Source organism: Schistocerca serialis, chromosome 1 (assembly GCF_023864345.2).
Source record: "Schistocerca serialis cubense isolate TAMUIC-IGC-003099 chromosome 1, iqSchSeri2.2, whole genome shotgun sequence".
Taxonomy (NCBI): domain Eukaryota; kingdom Metazoa; phylum Arthropoda; class Insecta; order Orthoptera; family Acrididae; genus Schistocerca; species Schistocerca serialis.
In genome coordinates this window covers 604,626,560-604,646,886 of record NC_064638.1, presented here as the reverse complement: position 1 = coordinate 604,646,886, position 20,327 = coordinate 604,626,560, and the positions used below count along the sequence as shown (strand labels likewise).

General features: G+C 37.7%; 1 protein-coding gene across 3 annotated transcripts in view; it reads left to right on the top strand.

Annotated features, from left to right (window-relative positions):
* Positions 1 to 20,327, top strand: part of LOC126477299 (DNA-directed RNA polymerase III subunit RPC1) — a 231,559-nt gene that overhangs the window by 89,682 nt on the left and 121,550 nt on the right. For all 3 annotated transcript variants that reach the window (XM_050103606.1, XM_050103605.1, XM_050103608.1), the window contains exons 12-13: positions 2,332 to 2,467; positions 9,733 to 9,982. In XM_050103606.1, the coding sequence (XP_049959563.1) occupies positions 2,332 to 2,467; positions 9,733 to 9,982 (386 nt within the window). The remainder of the gene's footprint in view (positions 1 to 2,331; positions 2,468 to 9,732; positions 9,983 to 20,327) is intronic.

Below are 20,327 nucleotides of genomic sequence, written 5' to 3'. Positions count from 1 at the left end.
GTTTCAGTAATAACCAGTAAAATAATTGCCTATGAGTGCAAGTGTCTAGGTTTAAATGCAAGTCTTGCAAGCAGTTTTAACATATCTGGAAGTTTCATAACAATGTATTCTCCACTGAAGGGCAAAAAGTTATACTGTTTTCATTGAGCAAGTCATAATGATGCAAATGTCTTCTGAGTTTATGTATATGAAGAGAGACCTGATTTAAAAAGTTTGAGTTATCTGAAGTCACACCTTGTGTTTGGCCATATTCGAGAAAGCAGCGTGTTAATGGCATTACTTATAATGCAAATGGATGTTTCATAATCACTTACATTTACTATATATTGAGTCAGTGCCTTTATCTTAAGAACAGCAACCCAACTGATATATCCTAAGAGGCAAAACTTATCCTTCCCCAAAGGTGTGCATCGATGTTATCATTTTGGTAATGAACATATTCTCAATAGGATGTAGGGAAATACTGAGGGAATTAGACACAGATGTCTTTTTGTCACTTTGAAAATCTCTCTTTTCTTCACATGTAAATAATACGTTGTTTCATTTTTCCATATGTTTATCTTCCTGTAGGTAATAATTGTAAAGTAATCATTAATCTCTGCTAGCATTTTATATCAAAATTCCATAAACAGTTCTTGATTTCCATTTAGACTGGAATTATGGTTCAGTACAAATAACTGCATAGACCACAACACTTGGTACAATAATGACTGCAACTTTAGAACCATCAGATTAACTCAACTGAACTGGATCAGTACAACACATTGTATTTCCACCTCACGTCTAATGACCAAGCTTTTCAAAGATGTGCATTTTCTTTTTCTTATGGCAAATTGCATAACATAAGGAAATTTTTGGAAATTTGTGGTAGATTCCTATGGGACCAAACCACTGAGGTCATCAGTCCCTAGGCTTATGCACTATGTAATCTAACTTAAACTAACTTATGCTAATGACAACACACACACCCATGCTCGAGGGAGGACTTGAACCTCTGATGGGGAGAGCCGCACGTGAACCGTGGCGAGGCACTTCAGACCACGCAATCATAACTTAAGGCAGTATGTCTTTGTGTGTCTGTGACTCCCAGTGATGAGTGAAATATGCAATTGAATTAAACATACCTAGTAATATATATCAACCTCTTCCATTCAAATGATGGTTGTGACACATTATGGTGTGGACTCTACAAGACACAAAAGCTGCAGGACCTCTCAGCCACCCCCAATAAAAAATATTAACTGGTTGGAACTATGTCAGAAATATGCATATCTGGTTGGCCTAAAGGTGCTTGATGGGACTGAGGTAATTTGACCTGCAGTAGCCACCCAAGAACTTTAATTCCTGTGCAGTGCTCCTTGAACTATTCTGACACATTCTGAGTATTGTTATGTGATCTACTGTCTTGCTGAATGTATGGGTTAGCTGCACTGTGCTGTAGGTGGACAAGCAGATGCACGCAGTTGAATAGTAGGTTCAGTATTGTTTGCTGATGAGAGATGAAGCAAGCCCTATCAGAGGCCCCCATCAGTCTGTGTAAATGTTGCATGCATGAGAATACTTTCACCACCTAATTGAACAGTGCCCAGTGGATAAGTGGAATGTGTTGTCTTGTGTATTTCTAATATACTGAAATTCTGCTATTGTCACTCCAAGCAACCTGGTTTTGTACTTCAAGTGTTCCAATGACTGTGTTGCTGCTGTGATGCCACTCTTTGCATCCCATGACATAGTGAGCAGAGTTGCACATTTGAGGCAGCAGTTTCTGTACTTCATAATGAGGTGGAGAATCTGGGTGATGTGGCTTCTCACTGACGTTTGTTGTTCAACATTGATTTCGTGAGTAATTCACTACACTGCAGCCGATCTATCTGTTGTTAAGATCTATAGTAGTTCCTTTCCAACTTACCCCAAATTTATCATAATTTTTTCGCTGAAGAAGGAACTAACAGTTTCAAAAGCTAGGAATAGTGTTTTCAACTTTTAAAAGGTCTTATCAACAATACTGTGATTACATTTCCTGAAGTTAAGTACTGTATACAAGAAATGGTGACAGTACAAATGAAACTTGTTTCCTCTTGCAAACTTTCCATTTCATAGTCCAGGGTGATCCTTCTCTTTTCTCTGTGTGTCTTACTGTTATAAATTCTTAAGTTTTGTGTGTTTCGTTTGGGATGCAGAGAAATGAAACTTTTTTTGATTATTCAAAATTCAGCAGTATCTTATTTTTGGTAGTGTTAAACTTGTACCATGAGTGTTAATTTAAGATTTTGTCAGTAACATAAACTGCAAATGACATTTAATTCTTTCATCTCTATTGATAATGTACAGCCAATGGCCTTATGGACTGGAAAACAGATCTTTGGACTGATTTTACGACCAAACAAAAAATGTGCTGTGAAAGCAAATTTACGAACCAAGGGAAGGGCATACACTAGCAATGAAGAGCTGTGCATTAATGATTCATGTAAGTAATCTTCCAATGTTTTGTGTTTGTGTTTATTGAAAGTGGCTTCCAATTATCCAGTTGGATGTATTGTAAATAAACAGGTCTGGTGAGTTCCATAGTCCACATAATAATAATAATAATAATAATAATAATAATAGTAATAATAATCAACACAATCACTGAAGGAGATAAGTCATGTATATTAAAAACAGTTTCAAAATGTTACTTGACTCTTGCAGCCTGACTTCTGTTGTGAACTGTGCCATCAGAATTACACAAGATAGCAGTACACTGTAGTCCGATCCATGAATAATGGTGGTTCATGCAGGTCGAGAAACAGGTGGGAATTACATTGTTACCAGTTCCAAGTGACAGTTCCAGTACACTCTTTGCGCTTGAAGAAAGCTTCAATCCTGCAAATTTTGTCTCTGACTTGGTTGTGTAGAATTTGTCGCTTACTACTAACATCAGCCGTTGACAACTCTCAACAAATTGAATAAAAATTCTCTAAATGGCTTGCTACAATCAAGTTTAATGCTCGCATTTGCTATGACATTAGCAGCAGAGTGCTGAGACTGCTCCTGAATGCTCATTGGGTGTTGGAAAATGTGTGACGTAGGTGCACAGAATAAGCCTAACCTCGACCACCATCGTTTGTGACTCCAACTATAATAGACAATATTTTTCTATGTGTAAACTTAATCAGTGACAGAAATGCTTATCTGATAGTGAATAGGCCCCCTGACCATGACGCAAAACTGTCCATTCTTAATAACTTACCTGATTACAGTGAAGTGGTAACATGCAAAACAGTTAGTGCAATTAATGAACAGACAGCTTAAAACTTCAAGGCAGCATTACAGGATTCTGACTGGAGGGATGTGTGTAATGTGACAGATGTCAATTCTAAATTTGGTATGTTCGTAGATATATTTCTTTCAGTCTAAAGCTGCTTTGCCTGGAACACAATAAAATATGGAACTAATGAGATGTTGAAATAACATTGGCTTAAAAAAGGATCCCAAATACAATGTGCAAGGGGAAAAAGTCTTATGAACTCATTAGGATAAACAGAGAAGTAGCCCTGACTGCATATTGCAGAAATTATTGTGCTATCTTGAGGAAGTAATTAAAAATGCAAAAGTAAATCTTTGTAAGCCTGCATTACGAAAAATTAGTCACCCTCAGGAGAAATCATGCTTATACCATATAACACTATCTCTAGCCTTAACGCATTCGGGAGGACGACGGTTCAATCCCGTCTCCAGCCATCCTGATTTAGGTTCCTTTGAAAGGGCACGGCCGATTTCCTTCCCAATCCTTCCCTAACCCGAGCTTGCGCTCCGTCTCTAATGACCTCGTTGTCAACGGGACGTTAAACACTCACCACCACCACCTAGACTCAAAAACACCTTGAAACCAGTGAAGAAGAGTGTACACAAGGTTCTACAGATACGCCATGTCCATCTGGAGCCTCATCGATGATTAGAACCCATAGGTGATTGTGGGAATTTGATTGCTATCTTTCACCTCTGCCCCTTCCCTCACCATTCAGATAATATCAAACATTTTCTATAGGATTAAAATCAGATGGTTTAGTGCTCCAGCCAAGGTCCAATAAGGTTTGTGAATGTTCATTAAACCAGAAATGTACACAGGCTGTGAACATGAATGTCATCATCTTGGAAGGTTGGAGTGTTGGTTGCACACTCTCATGAAATTGTAGATGAAAAGGCAACATTTTGTCATCAGAAATGTTGAAAATCTTACTATATTGATTACATGCAACTGCATGGCACTTCACTGCCATCATTTATGTCTGCAGTATGGGAATACATGGCCAGTTGTGCACCATTTAGCTTATAATGTCCAAAGTTAATAATTCGGATAAGAAATTAAATCTATGTTGGTAACAGTAAAAAGAGAAACTCTGATATCAGTTAAGGAGAGTGAAGAGTTTGTTATTGAAAATAAAGCAAATAATAAATAGCAACAGTCAGGTAGTACATGTATTGAATAATATCTTCCTGTAAGTAGATCAGAAGATTGTGTTGGACAGTCCATGGGATAAAGCAATAGAGTATATCTAAGAAGCAGTACCAAAATATGTACACACAAATCATATTTACTTCAGGTGCTGCCAAAGAAACTAATAGGCCTAGTGTAATTAACTTTATCAGCACCAAAAACTCCACAAAACATAATATTTCAAGTGAAGTCTTCAATTTTTTTTTTTTTTTTGGTCCTGTCCTCCTCAGTTGCGCGTAATACTACGGTATGTTGATGATTTTCACTTATGGACCGTCTGACAGCAACTGAATAAAACACAATTTTAGTGCCATACGCGTTTTGCCTTTATTTTCTGCAAGGCATCATCAGTGGCAGGTTGCGTAGACAGTTTCTTACATATTATGCTCCTGTTGCATTTTTGGTCTTGTTCGTCTTCCTATGAGCGCCAATTTGCTGTTTTTTCTGCATTTCACAGCACTATGCACTGAAAGGCATTAAAAAAAGCGTTCAGTGCATAGTGCTGTGAAATGCAGAAAAAACAGCAAATTGGCGCTCATAGGAAGACGAACAAGACCAAAAATGCAACAGGAGCGTAATATGTAAGAAACTGTCTACGCAACCTGCCACTGATGATGCCTTGCAGAAAATAAAGGCGAAACGCGTATGGCACTAAAATTGTGTTTTATTCAGTTGCTGTCAGACGGTCCATAAGTGAAAATCATCAACATGCCGTAGTATTCAAGTGAAGTACTAAAATTGTGTTGTGCTTTACAGATATGTAATGTTTTTAGTCACATATGCAATAAATCACAATTGAAGGGGATTTTTCCAGACAGACTGAAATATGGTAATGTCAGACCCCCTTACAAGAAAGGTAGTGGCATAGATATTATTAATTACCAACCAGTTTCACTATTATTAGCTCCTCCAAGGAAGTGGAAAAGATTATGTACACAAGAACATTAACATACCTTTCTCAAACTAAGATACTTTGTCAGTTTCAGTTTGGATTGCAAAAGTCTCTCACCATAGCACACGCTATTTTTGATTTGTTGACTGATTCACAAGATTTAAATGACAAAATACTGCGAACTGGTATGTTCTATGACATGTAAAAAGCATTTGAATCAGCAGCTCATAGTATTGAGATTAAGATTTTCTAATGTGTTCATATCAGAAATCTAACTAAAAGGATGTGGAGTGTTGCATCAGGAAACTCATAGTGTGTTAAGCATTGAAATAATACCTTCACCTTGGGGAATAATGAATAAAACTGAACAAAAGCAATCAGTAGTGGATCGATCTTTTTTGTGTTACATTTAAAAAATCTCCCATCACGTATCCAAGAAGCATCTACAATACATCATTACTCTGCAAGTCACCTGACAGTTTGTAATAGAGGGTACTTCTAGCACCACTAACTGATTTCCGTTCCCCATTCCATTCGTGAATGCTGCATGGTAAGAATAATTATCAGTAAACTTCTGTTTTAGGTCTAGATTCTCTAATTTTCTTGTTGTACTCATTTTACAAAATATATGTGGGAGGAAGTAATATGTTGTCTGATTCTTCCTGGAATATACTCTCTCAGAATTTAAGCAGTAAACCTCTTTGTGATGCACAGTGCCTCTCATGTAATGTCTGCTCCTGGAGCTTTTTTGAACAACTCCATAATGATCTCGTGCTGACATATCAATCCCATGACAAAACATGCTGTCTTTGTTAGACCTTGCCCATCTCTTCTATTAATCCGATGTGGTAAGGATCCCAGACTGATGAGCATTTCTCAAGAATTGGTCAACAGAGTGTTTTGTAGGCTACTTCTTTCATGGATGAACTACATTTCCTTAGGGGTCATCTTATGAAACTCTGTCTGGCATCTGCTTTTCATGTAATTTTTTTATGTGGTCATTCCACTCCATATGGTTACTCCTAGATACTAAATATACAGTTTCCAGCAGTTTGTTATCAACAGCTTAATTGTACAGTAGTGGATATTTTCTCCTATGTATGCACATTCAGGTTCAGTTGTCAGTCCCTGCATCATTCATCAATCCTTTGCAGCTCTTCCTGCTAACTGCTACTGTCTTGTGGCACCACTGCCTTCGTGTAGACAATTGCAGTGTCTGCAAACAGGCTTATAAGGATTCTGATGTTATCTAGTAGACTATATAGTAAACAGCAATTGTCCTATCACACTTCCTTGGGGTACTCCTGAAATTACTGTCAAGAGTGGCATGTTGAGTTCTACTGCAAGGAAGCCTTGAATCCAATTGAAAAGCTGTTCCGATATTTTATAAGCTTGTAATTTCTTCACTAACTGGCAGTGTGGGACTGTGTCAAATGCCTTCCTGAAGCCAAGGAACATCACATCAACCTGAGCACTGATCTCTACAGTACTGTGAGTCTCACAAAGTAACAGAATGAGCTGTGTTTCAAAAGATCTCTGTGGGTAGAATCTGTACTGATTTTTGTTCTCCAAAAATGGTGTAATATGTGGCATAAAACATGCTCCATAAGTCTGCAACAGATTGACATCAGTCATGTAGACTTATAATTGTGTGCATCTGCTCTACAACCCTTCTTGAAAACAGGAATGTACTGCACTTTTTTCTGGTCACTAGCTACTTTTGATTGCTCCAGGGACCTACGATAAACTACTGTTGCTAGAAGGGGGAACAAGTTCTTTTGTTTAATCTCTGTAGAATGTTCCAATTCTCTCATTTGGTTCAGACATTTTCACTACTAAGTGATTGTAGTTGCTTTTAGTTCTGTGATCATTTATCTCAACATCTGCCATTTCAGTGCTCATGTGATATTGAGTGGAGGGCCGTTATTCTGATCTTCTGCAACGAAACAATTTCGGAAAATCGAATTTTGTGTTTTGGCTCTCTCTCTCTCTCTCTCTCTCTCTCTCTCTCTCTCTCTCTCTCTCTCTTATCTTCTGCTTCAATGCCAGTATGGTCATTGTGTGATTGAATGGAGCATTTCGATCTGATATCTGATTTTCTCACATGGTTTTGGTGACAATGCAAGTTTTATAATTCAACTTAATGGAGAAACTTAGGACACTTCAATGTGCAGTTATAATTTTCTTGCAAATTAATAACTGGTTTTCTGGAAATGGACTGTCCTTGAATTGAGATAAAATAGTACACGCACTTTGGTACTCACTAGACCTGACTGCACCATTAGAAATAATACAGGAGAGTAAATCAGTGAATAAAACAGAATATTCCAAATTCTTCGATGTTTGTCTTGATAAGAACCTGAACTGGAAGTTCACATCTTCTCAAATGTCTAAGCTCTGTAACTTTTGTGTTAGAGACAGTATTGGTTTTTGGAAATAAAAATGTTGAGAAGTTTACTTATTTTTCGTATTTTCACTCACTAATTTGTTATTGCATCATATTCTCTGGTAACTTGCGATTGAGAAAGTAAGTGTATCTTGTGCAGAAGTGCAGAATGAAGATGTGTGGGAACACTCCAGAACCTCTCTTAGGAACCTGTTTAAACAACTGAGCACACTGACTGCCAACAGCCTCACAGTACATTTACTTCATTATGAAGTTAAACATTTACTTTGTGTTAATGGACACAAAAAGCAGTTAAGTATCCAGACATAAAAAGATAGACCATTTACCCAGTGTGGGAAAGAATTTAATAGATAATATAATAAAATTTAAAAACAAACTGAAATTGTGTGTTTCACAATGCAGTGTGTGTGTGTGTGTGTGTGTGTGTGTGTGTGTGTGAGAGAGAGAGAGAGAGAGAGAGAGAGAGAGAAGGAACATAGCTAGCTATTAAATATAAATTAATGGATAAAAAATAGGACAGGAAGAAGACAATCATGTAAATGGTCAAAATGTTGCTATATTTTTCATGGAGAAGGTGTATTACATTAAAACTGACTTGCTTCACGTCATAGCAAGAGATCACAGTTATGATCCATGGCTCGTTCAGACCATCAAGATTTACATTTTCTCTGATTTCCCTAAATCACTTAAGGCAAATTCTGGGCGGCTCCTTTGAGAGGGCATACTCAATTTTCTTCCCCATTATTCCCTAATGAGAATGTTCTTGAAATGATGCTAAACTCTAATCTTCCTTCTTGCTTTGCATGGAACATTCAGATGACAAATTAAGTAGCTATCATCATCCCCATCATTACAAAACTAGAAATTGTGTTGAGGATGGGCATACTTACGAAAATAACAGAGACATTAACATACCTAAAGTTTTTTAAGTCATACATAATTCTGAATGAAGATGCGAGTAATATATATGAAAGCCTCAGGATTTGCCTTATGATAGAAACCTGCTGCTGTCTCAAACATTTTTGTCTTCTGCCACCTGAAACTCGTAGACACACCAATCTCGGGTAAGTTGAGGAAAAGCTACTAATCACTAAACTGTTTACATATTTAAATTATTTTATTATTCCTTGCTGCCATTACTGACTTCAAACAAAATATTCGTTATCAAATGGCTGCAGTTTGTTAAAGCGATATGAATTACAGCATATTTTTCTGACCATACTGTCACTGAAATCTTACATTTCCAAGAAGCACAAAATATAAAACTCCATCTGTTTTCATTGCAACATCCAGTTTTAGCAGTGCAGTTACAAAGTTTAGGCACACTATATGGAATGGAGCCCTATTTACATGTGGAAATCAAACTGCGCAAGCTCACAGTATCATGATATGCTTCAAAATGAACATTTCATCTTTTTTCCTCTCTCCATTTCCTGCAATGACAATTTCACTTCAATCTTATTTTCATTTTACCTGTTACCATTATTTGACTTTCTTTTAATGTATTTTACTTTTCTTCTTCTAAAAAAATGTTTCAATTTATCTCTGACTAACTCATCATGGCTGTTATTGACTGTACCTTGTATCTAAAATACTCGTAAATTTAAATCTCCTTAGTAGATTTTGTTGCTTGATTTCCCTAAATCACTTACAGTAAATGTCTGGTGTTTCCTTTTCAGCATAAAAGTTCTTTATGATCCTCAGCAACTTTTTAGTGATTTACATACCATTCCCTTTCTCCTTGACTTCTAGGGAAGAATGTTCTGCTTTTTGAAACTAAAATTGCTGTGGAATTTTCCTTGTCGCTGTTTTATCTACTATGCTGTTATTTTGAAAGGGCAGTTTTTTGCATTACTTTAATACAGTGAAAACTCAAATTTAAAACTGTTATTTTAATCAATGTATAGAAGTTTAAGTATCATTATCAATTAACTAATCAAACATTTATGTCCGCAGATGTTGTGATACGGAATTCGGAGCTCCTTGCTGGCTCTATGGACAAATCTACTCTTGGATCTGGTTCAAAAAGCAATATTTTTTATGTACTCCTATGTGACTGGGGTGAGGATACAGCAGCCAAGGCCATGTGGCGACTTGCACGCATTGCGTCTAGTTTTCTTATGAATAGGGGCTTTTCAATAGGTATTGGTGATGTTACTCCTGGGCAAGGTTTACTGCGTGCAAAACATGAACTGTTACAAGCAGGGTAAGCTGTGTATGTACATTGTTTAGTTTATGCTGTTTTATTTTTATTCCACGGGATTTCACTAATTTTGTATTTTTGTCACAGAACATAAGTTATTCTAATAATAATAATAATAATAATCTTCAGGTTTATTTCCATCAAGGACTGTGTGCTCCACGACCTTATTAATGAGGTCCAAGATGGGAGGAAGGGCGTCATCAGTTGTATATTTTTAATGTTTATTGCAGGTTGATTTCAGCTACTGTGTAGCTGCAGTGACATCCAAGGCTTGATGACTCACAGTAAATAAAATCACACATGGTATCTCAGTGCAATTACAGATAACAAAACAGTTTAAATCATCTGTAATGGCAGTGTGGTAATATGGGATTTTAATTAGATGAGTTGTCATGATTTGAATATAATAGCACTGAAGACAATCTGTGTTAAACAGATTAAAAATTTACAACCAATGCAGCCCTTCCTCTTCTGTTGCATAATAACAATAATAATAATAATAATAATAATGTGAAGCCATAAAGTATTATTTGCTATTGAGGCTGAGGTGTATGAACTGTATTACTTATTAATAAAGCTTTTAAAAATTATGCTGCAAAATAACACCCTCTTTTCTAGCCGGGGTAGCTGAGCGGTTCTAGGCGCTACAGTCTGGAACTGTGCAACTGCTACGGTCGCAGGTTCGAATCCTGCCTCGGGCATGGATGTGTGTGATGCCCTTAGGTTAGTTAGGTTTAAGTAGTTCTAAGTTCTAGGGGACTGATGACCTGAGATGTTAAGTCCCATAGTGCTCAGAGCCATTTGAACCATTTTTTCTTATCTTTGCAGAATGGAAACTGCAGTTACTTGTAAACAACTGTGTGTAAACATAAAAATGTTATGTGAGAGCGTGTGAACTGTGATGACAGTGTAAGAGTGTAGTTTCCTTCATAAGTGCAGCTTCTGCAAAAGGGCATGAATATAAGCTTTATGCGATAGCTTTCTGTCTATCTTCATCCCCTAGAAATTCGAAACCTTCCATGTGACTCATGCCACCACCATTGTAAATGGATGGAATGTCACCATTTAATAACTGTATGTGTTTTAATCCATCCAAATGTTGTCCTCATATCTATGAATCAGAAATGATTTGCTTCATTGTACAGTTTCTGACCTGGTTCTGTTAACAGTTATACTAGTAAAAGCATCAAATAAAACACTTTGGCAATTAACTGCTGTATCCTATGATGTTGATATACAAGGGCTAGGAGAAAATATTTCAGACTAACATGTGGAAATACCCTGGACACATAGTCCAAAATTTTTCTGATGAGTAGATTTCATCCTTAAAGTACTGTTTTGGAAGTTTGGCACAATACCCATCTGCAGCTTGTAACTCCCCCCCCCCCCCTCCCCCTCCCCCTCCTTTTTCCTTCTTCCTTCTATTGTCCACATTAAACAATGCCTGGTCCAAATAATTAATAAGCAAAGCCTTTTATGAAGATTTGAGAGTAGTGAAGATTACAATAAACTTTCAAGTTTACTTAGCTTGTCACGTTGAGATGGCTCCAGGTCTTCTTGTCTACGGGTCTGATTCTTGAAGCTGAAAATCTAACATCTGGTCCTCATGGTTGGTTGAACTAAATAAATTTGAAGATTGTTGTTGCAGAATTTTTTATGTAAATATATTTTCCACAGATTTTCTCACATTTTATTATATCATACAGTGTTTTGATTTTTCACATTAACAAAGCTAAAATTACATTGTTCACACCTATTATACAAAAATACACCTGATCACATAAGACACAAGCTTACTGCTCTCACACTCTGCTGAAATAACAATATTCCAAAGGGGTTTAAAATTTTACTTAGCAAATGAATTTCTACAAGTTTTTGTTACATTATTGATTTTGATTGTTATTTCATAAATGAATCCAGAAATAAACATAGAAAACAGTAGAGGATTGCATAATTAATAATAGAAATTTTAAGTGTCAGATAATTTGTAATTTCAAATGTGTCTAAAAAAATTATTTTAACTGTACATTCAGAACTAGTACTTATCTATTATAACGTCAAAACTAAAATATTTTATAAAGTAATTCCATTTCATAAATTTTAGCTTGAAAATCAACATACTGTATATAAAGTTATTTGAAACTTTTCAAAAGAGCAACTGAGATAACATTGTCCTGTCGAAAATTCGACAACTACTGTTGAGGAAAAGTAATGCTAGGGGAGGATGTCACGTTACAAGCTTGCACTTGACTCAAAATGTTTATCAGCCACCTTTTGTATGTGAGAGTGACTGAAAGTCATAGGACACAAAATCTAATGGGTAGTACAGGATGGAACGTAACAATTTCATGAGATAAAAGTTGCTACTCACCGTATAGCGGAGATGCTGAGTCACAGATAGGCACAACAAAAAGACTCTCACAGTTAAAGCTTCGTCAACAATAGACTCACATGCACACAAACGCGAGCGCGCGCGCGCGCGCGCGCGCACACACACACACACACACACACACACACACACACACACACACACACACACACACACACACACGACTAGAGTCTCAGGCAACTGAAACCACACTCAATTGCCTGAGACTGCAGTCGTGAGTTGCGTTTGCGCGCGCCCCTGTATGTTTTTGTGTGTGTGTGTGTGTGTGTGTGTGTGTGTGTGTGTGTGTGTGTGTGTGTGTGTGTGTGTGTGTGTGTGTGTGTGTGTGTGTGTGCGTGCGTGTGCGCGCGCGCGCGTGTGCGTGTGTGTGCGTGTGTGGCGTGGGTGACTGTGTCTATTGTTAATGAAGGCCCATGGCCAAAAGCTTTTATTGTGAGACTCTTTTTGTTGTACCTATCTGCGACTCAGCATCTCCGCTATATGGTGAGTAGCAACTGTCCTTCTCATAATATTATTACAATCTAATGAGTAGGATTGATATCCCAAGAATTCGCCCTGAAAAAGCTTCAAATTTTCCAGTGTCAAAGCACTTTTCAAGACAGATGCCTTACCTGGGTGTCTGCAGTTCATGAAATACATGAAACAGCAATGAAAATGAACAGGTGGTCATGAAAGTAATGAAGTTGAGTGACTGGTCATGCATTTCATTTTGTGTGTTAGTCGGGTGTGTTTAGTAGAAACAGTGATTGGTTTCACAGGATTTACATCAGGTGAATGTGGTCGCCGAGACATCAGTGTGGGTTCTGTGTGGGTTCAGTGTAATGCTCCTCAACGTACTGTAGCATGGTTTTAGCTCTGAGACATGGAAATTCATACTAGTGAAAGGTGACTTCGCTGTTGGAGAAGACATCAAACATGAAAGGATGCAAGTGTTTCACAGCTGTCAGTGTGTTTTTCATTACTGTCACAGGTCCCATGCAAGTGCAGGAGAATGTCTCCCATAGCATAATACTGCTTCCACCAGCCTGTGTCCATAGTGCACTGCACGTTTTGAGCTGGTGTTCACCTCAATGACAGTGTTTACAGAGACAACCATCGACCTAGTGTAGCAAAAGTGTGATTCACAAGAAGAGCCGACACATTTCCATTGATCTACAGTCAAATCCTGATGGTCTCGTGCCCACTGCAACTGTGCTCTTTTTGGCAGAGATGCCACAGATCGCCATGTGTCCTGTTTTACAGAGTAGAGAAGCCTCTGAACCCCATGTTTTTTTACACATCGAGTTCTGTAGGACCAAATTGAGGAGTTAATCTCCAAGATCATGAAATTTCAACATGAAACTAATAACAGATAAAGTAAAATGTCTATGAACCCAAAAACGACAAGCTGATTTATGTAAATGCAATCAACATTATAACACAGGAATCATGTTAATTTTTCAAGGAACTCCTTGACAGACTAGAAGGAGTGACCCATGAGGAAACTCTTCAGTTTCAGTTTTAAAGCACAAGGATTACTACTAAGATCTTTGAATTCTTGTCGTAGGTTATTGAAAATGGATGCAGTATTATACTGGTCACCTTTCTGCACAAGAGTCAAGGAAGTGCAATCCAAATGTAGGTCGGATTTCTACCTAGTATTAACTGAGTGAAAGCTGCTAATTCTTAGGAATAAGCTGATATTGTTAACAAGAAATGACAGTAAGGAATATATATATGGAGAGGCCATTGTCAGAATACACAGACTAAAGAACAGGAGTCGACAAGAAGTTCGTGAACTTACTACACTTACTCCCCGAACCTCCCACTTCTGAGCCAGAAGTGTCCTTTGAGAATGGGAAGAGTTATGCCAAAATGTAATACCATACATCGTAAGTGAATGAAGCAAAGTAGACTACTTTTCATGTCGAACTATCACTTACTTCAGATACTGTTCGAATAGTAAGAATGGCAGCATTAAATCCTTGAACAAGATCCTGAACATGGGCTTTCCATGACTATTTACTAGCTATCTGAACACCTAGAAATATGAAGTATTCAGTTTAACTAATCATATGCCCATTCTGTGAAATTAAAACGTTGGGTTTTGTTGAATGGTGTGTTAGAAACTGTAAAAACTGGGTCTTACTATTATATAGCACCAGTTTATTTTCTACAAGTCATTAACTTATGTCATGAATTGCACTAATTAAAACAGTGTCTATGTTGCACACATCCTTTACTACGAAGCTAGTGTCATCAGCAAAGAGAAGTATTTTAGAATCACCTGTAATGCTAGAGGGCATATCATTTGTAAAAATGAAGAACAGGAGTGGTCCCAGCACTGACCTCTCGGGCACCCCCAATTTGACTGTACCACACTCAGACCCCACATAATAGCCATTCTCAACACTATGAATAATACCTTTTGCTGTCTGTTGTTAAAGTAAGAGGTGAGCCAACTGTGAGCTACTCCCCATATTCCGTAATGGTCCAACTACTGGAGCAATATTTTGTGATCAGCACAAATAAACCCCTTAGTTAAATAAAAAAGGTGCCTAGCATTTGAAATCTTATGTCTAATCCATCCAGTACCTCATAGAGAAAAGTGAATATAGTATTTTCAGTTGTTAAACCACTTCTAAAATCCAACTGTACATTTGATAGCAAATTATGTGAAATAAAATGACCAGTTATCATTACATACACAGCCTTTTCAATAAATTTCTGTAAAGAGTTATGAATGTACAACCATTTAGTGCCTAGTGATAGTTTCACTGTCCCTCTCTCTCTATCTGTAGGTGCTCAAAACAGTAACATATGAACATTCGACAAGCTTTGCCATTTTTGAGATACTTATTCACAGGCTCTTCATAATAATAATCTGCCCTTTGTCGAAGTTGCTTATGTCAGTGGATTTCCCCATTTGCAGCTCAAATCGTTGTTAGGGTGATCCCCCGTCCATGTCTGCTCTACTTACATACTTTTGTCACCAAGTCACGTGCCTGCAATGCCACCAGGCGACATCCAGCATTGCAGTGGGCAGTGATCATAATATTTTGGCTTATCAGTGTAAATGTATTATAAAAATTCAGCAGAACTCATAAAAAGTCTTTGTTATCTATAGGGGACTTGTTTGTCTGTGCAAATCTTGTAAGGGAAGTCTCTGCTACTGTGGTTTGCAGCATTGAGAAGGGCGGGTGTGGATTGAGAAATTTGGAGTTGTGTTATCATTGGGCTGTATGTGGTTATTTTCAGGAATGCGTGCACAGGTATTTTGCAAAGTATATATCTAAAAATTTCTGAGAAGAGCCCTTTGAAAGTGAAGATAGTCGAAAATGGCTCTTGTTTATCTAACGAACTTTATGGAGAGCTCAATTTTGAGAAATTCTTGAGTGACAATTACATTGGAAGAATTTATGGCAAAGCAACATATGACTCCATCAACAGCTGACTTAGTGAAGAAAGAATACTTAATATTCTGAAAAATAGCTGAAACAAATAAATCCTAAGAAGGGCAAATTTGATCACTTTCAGATGAATTTACTGCGAAGTGCGAACTATGATTTCATCAAGTTCGTGCAGAAGCTGTTAAGCATGTTTCATGGAAATGCTGTCATTGAAAGAAGCTCTTCTGTTAACAAAGAAGTTTTCGTCTAACAACTTTGACAGGAAAAAATTAGATGCTAATGACTCACCATGTGCATCAGGAGGGCAGCAGGAAGTGAGTGTCTGGAAGATGCAGAGATCAGTCTTCTATGGGATGTATGTGTTATAGTTCACTAAATGGGCATTGTTGACATTCAAGAAATGTTCAAAAGAAACCATTAACTTGCACCATAAAAACCGAATTGCTGCAGTGATCACAAAGGTTTGCACCATTGAGATCGAAGGCGAATTCCTTTGGAGGTACAGAGCATGCAGGACATTCAGCTAGATATCCACTCTTAAAGAATGCACATTGAACCATATTGATGTAACAGGGCAATGAGAACTGATGGAATGTGATGGCATACAACCAAATGCAAAGCTGTCTGTCTGTCTTGGAGTTTATTGTGAAAGTGGCTATTCTTTGAGATGTAGCTGCAGATAGTGTGACAATATGATTTATAGACATTGAAAGAACAAGCATACAGTGGCTGAATTTGTCGTATGGTTCCAGTTGGTATGAATTGTAATGTAGCAGACTTTTCAGGAAGGATAGTTTTCTCTAAAGGACTGTATTTATATATGCAAACCAGGAACCAGGAATATAGCAAAAGCTAGCTATTTTGATGAGCTTTTGGCCAAAAGCAGTACTCATTCCATAGTTGTAATTCTCTTATGCCCGTTTTACAACTTTTGCTTGCTGTGACATAGCTATTCCCTGCCCCTGCAGGATCATGCATGCAAGCAGAAGTTGTAGTGGGAAGAGCACCTCCAATTTCTCATGTCACAATAAATAACTTTCCAGACAATTTAAAATCCAGATTAAAAGTCGACATAATTGTATTTGAAAGTGTTCAGGCACTGATTTTAGTTGATCTTGATACAACTCTCTTGGTACCTCTAGTTTCCAGGGTTCATTTCATATGCATTTCCTCTTCAAATCCTTATTGGTCAAAGTTGCTGGACAATAGGATAATTTTATTTATCTCATCTACAAATTTTCAGGGAGCTTCTGCAGTTTGTTGTGCACCGTAAAGTTGACACTGTGTTTGAAATTTTGTTATCTTACATCTTCCAATACTATAGCAGTACTTGAAGTAATGCAACCATCCACTGCTTTCCTTGAAATCATTATATCCTGTCGCACATTTTGATGTGCAAAACATAGTATGTCACTATCATACGCATCCTGTAAATTGTGTCAAACATCCTTGAAACGTACAAACACCAATTTCTGTTACAAGTGTGCTTTGTCATCCCTTGAATATCTATAGTTTTTCTTATGCACTACACAGTCGTATTGCTGTGGACTTGAAATTTGTTCATAATTGGATTTTTACTATTCTGCGGACGATCTTCCATGTATGTAATTTGTTCAGTACCCACTACTTTGATAATGATTGTCCTTTACTATGTTTCACTGGAGACAAAATTTCTGTCTCCCTATTTGACAAGGATGATGAACTACATGGGTCGACACCTGTTTTTGCATTATTTTCCCTTGTTAAGCACGTATCATCATAATTGTACTCCTCATGTATGTTTCCCACACATTGAGCGTATAATACACCACACATTTGACCAACTCGTTTTGCAGAAACCTTAATGTTTCATCTGCCACTTCTTTCTCATTCTTTCTCACTCTGTGAAATTCCTTGGTGTTTTTTTAAATGAAGTGTCAATTTCAGCAACTTGTGGTGTAAATATAATGCAATGTTTTCCCTGTTTATCATTGCCGTTTCTCTGCTGTGCATCAACAACACTAGTGCTGTAGTGCTGTTTTGAGTTACTCGTCAACTAAACAGTTCAACTACATTCCATAGCCTCATGATGTGTTCACAATTGGAAACCTCCAGTCCTGCCCCCTGTCGCTCTTAGCAACATGTGAAGCATCAAATGACATAAACATCATTGGCCTTTTGCAATCTCACTGTCATGGGGTTCCTTGTTACATCTGCATCTAAATGATTACTCTGCTATTCACAATAAAGTGCTTGTCAGAGGGTTCAGTGAACCACCTTCAAGCTGTCTCTCTACCATTCCACTCTTGAACGGTGCGCGGGGAAAACAAGCACTTAAATTTTTTTTGTGTGAGCCCTGATTTCTCATATTTTATCATGATGATCATTTCTCCCTATGTAGGTGGGTGCCAACAGAACGTTTTCACAATCAGAGGAGAAAACTGCTGATGGAAATTTCATGAGAAGATCCCATCGCAACAAAAAATGCCTTTGTTTTAATGATTGCCACTCCAATTCACATATCATGTCTTTAGCACTATCTCCCCTACTTCACAATAATACAAAATGAGCTGCCTTCTTTGTACTTTTTCGATGTCATCTGTCAGTCCCATCTGATGTGGATCCCACACCACACAGCAATACTCCAGAATAGGGCAGGCAAGTGTGGTGTAAGCATTATCTTTAGTAGACCTGTTGCACCTTTTAAGTGTTCTACCAATGAATCGCAGTCTTTGGTTGGCTCTACCCACAACATTATCTACATGATTGTTCCAATTTAGGGTATTTGTAATTGTAATCCCTAAGTATTTAGTTGAATGTACAGCCTTCAGATTTGTGTAACTTATCGCGTAATCGAAATTTAGTGTATTTCTTTTAGTACTCGTGTGAATAACTTCACACATTGCTTTATTCAGGGTCAATTGCCATGTTTCGCACCACACATATATCTTATCTAAATCATTTTGCAATTCGTTTTGGTCATCTGATGACTTCACAAGACAGTAAATGATAGCATCATCTGCAAACAATCTAAGACGGCTACTGAGATTGTCTCTTATGTCGTTAATATAGATCAGGAACAATAGAGGGCCTATAAGACTTCCTTGGGGAATGCTGGATATTATTTCTGTTTTACTTGATGACTTTCCGTCTATTATTACGAACTGTGACCTTTCTGACAGGAAATCACAAATCCAGTAGCACAACCGAGGCAATATTCCATAGGCACACAGTTAGATTAGAAGATGCTTGTGAGGAACGGTGTCAAAAGCCTTCTGGAAATCTAAAGATATGGAATCAATTTGACATCCCCTTTTGATAGCACTCATTACTTCACGAGGATAAAGAGCTAGTTGTGTTTCACAAGAACGATATTTTCTGAATCCATGCTGAGTATGTGCCAATAAATTGTTTTCTTTAAGGTACTTCATAATGTTCGAATACAGTATATGTTCCAAAACCCTACTGCAAATCAACATTAGTGATATGGGTCTGTAATTACTCCTACTTCCTTTTTCGGATATTGGTGTGACTTGAGCAATTTTCCAGTATTTAGGTACGGATCTTTCTGTGAGTGAGTGATTGTATATAATTGCTAAATATGGAACTGTTGTATCAGCATACTCTGAGAGGAACCTGACTGGTATACAATCTGGACCAGAAGCCCTGCTTTTATTAAGTGATTTAAGTTGCTTTGTGACACCGAGGATATCTATTTCTATGTTTCTCATCTTGGCAGTTGTTCTTGGTTGGAATTCAGAAATTTTTACTTGGTCTTCTTTGGTGAAGGAGTTTTGGGAAATTGTGTTTAATAACTCTGCTTTACTGGCACTGTCATCAGTGACTTCAGCGATGTTATCGTGCAATGAAGGTATTGATTGCGTCTTGCCACTGGTGTGCCAGAATCTCTTTGGGTTTCTGCCAGATTTCGAGACAGAGTTTCATTGTGGAAATTATTGAAAGCATCTTGCATTGAAGTACGCACTGTATTTCGACCTTCTCAGGACTTAGAAGAAGATACAATTGTTGCAGAAATAAGTGCTGACAATGTAGTACAGTTGTTAGATAGTTTATTTAACAGTGAGAAACAACTTAATGTGGACTTACAAAATCAGAGTGGACTTACTGGACGGGGTGAGAAAGAAAGACTGATTGTTGGGGACTGCACCGGACGAGATTTGAAAACCTGAGAGCTTAAAGGTGGGAGACAGGTAATATGCAAGACAGAGATTATTGCTAAAACATTGTGTACGAGTGGTTAGACACTGGACTTGCATTCGGGAGGACGACGGTTCAATCCCGCATCCGGCCATCCTGATTTAGGTTTTCTGTGATTTCCCTAAATCACTCCAGGCAAATGCTGGAATGGTTCCTCTGAAAGGGCACGGCCGACGTCCCTCCCCATCCTTCCCTAATCCGATGAGACCGATGACCACGCTGTCTGGTCTCCTTCCCCAAACCAACCAACCAACCATTGTGTACGAGTTAATAAAAGTGAAAAGCTTTGTGCATTACTGTAACAGAGCAGGAGGGGGACAGCGAAAAATAGACAGGTAAGAAAATGAAAGATGTAGAAAACTAAAGTGGAGTG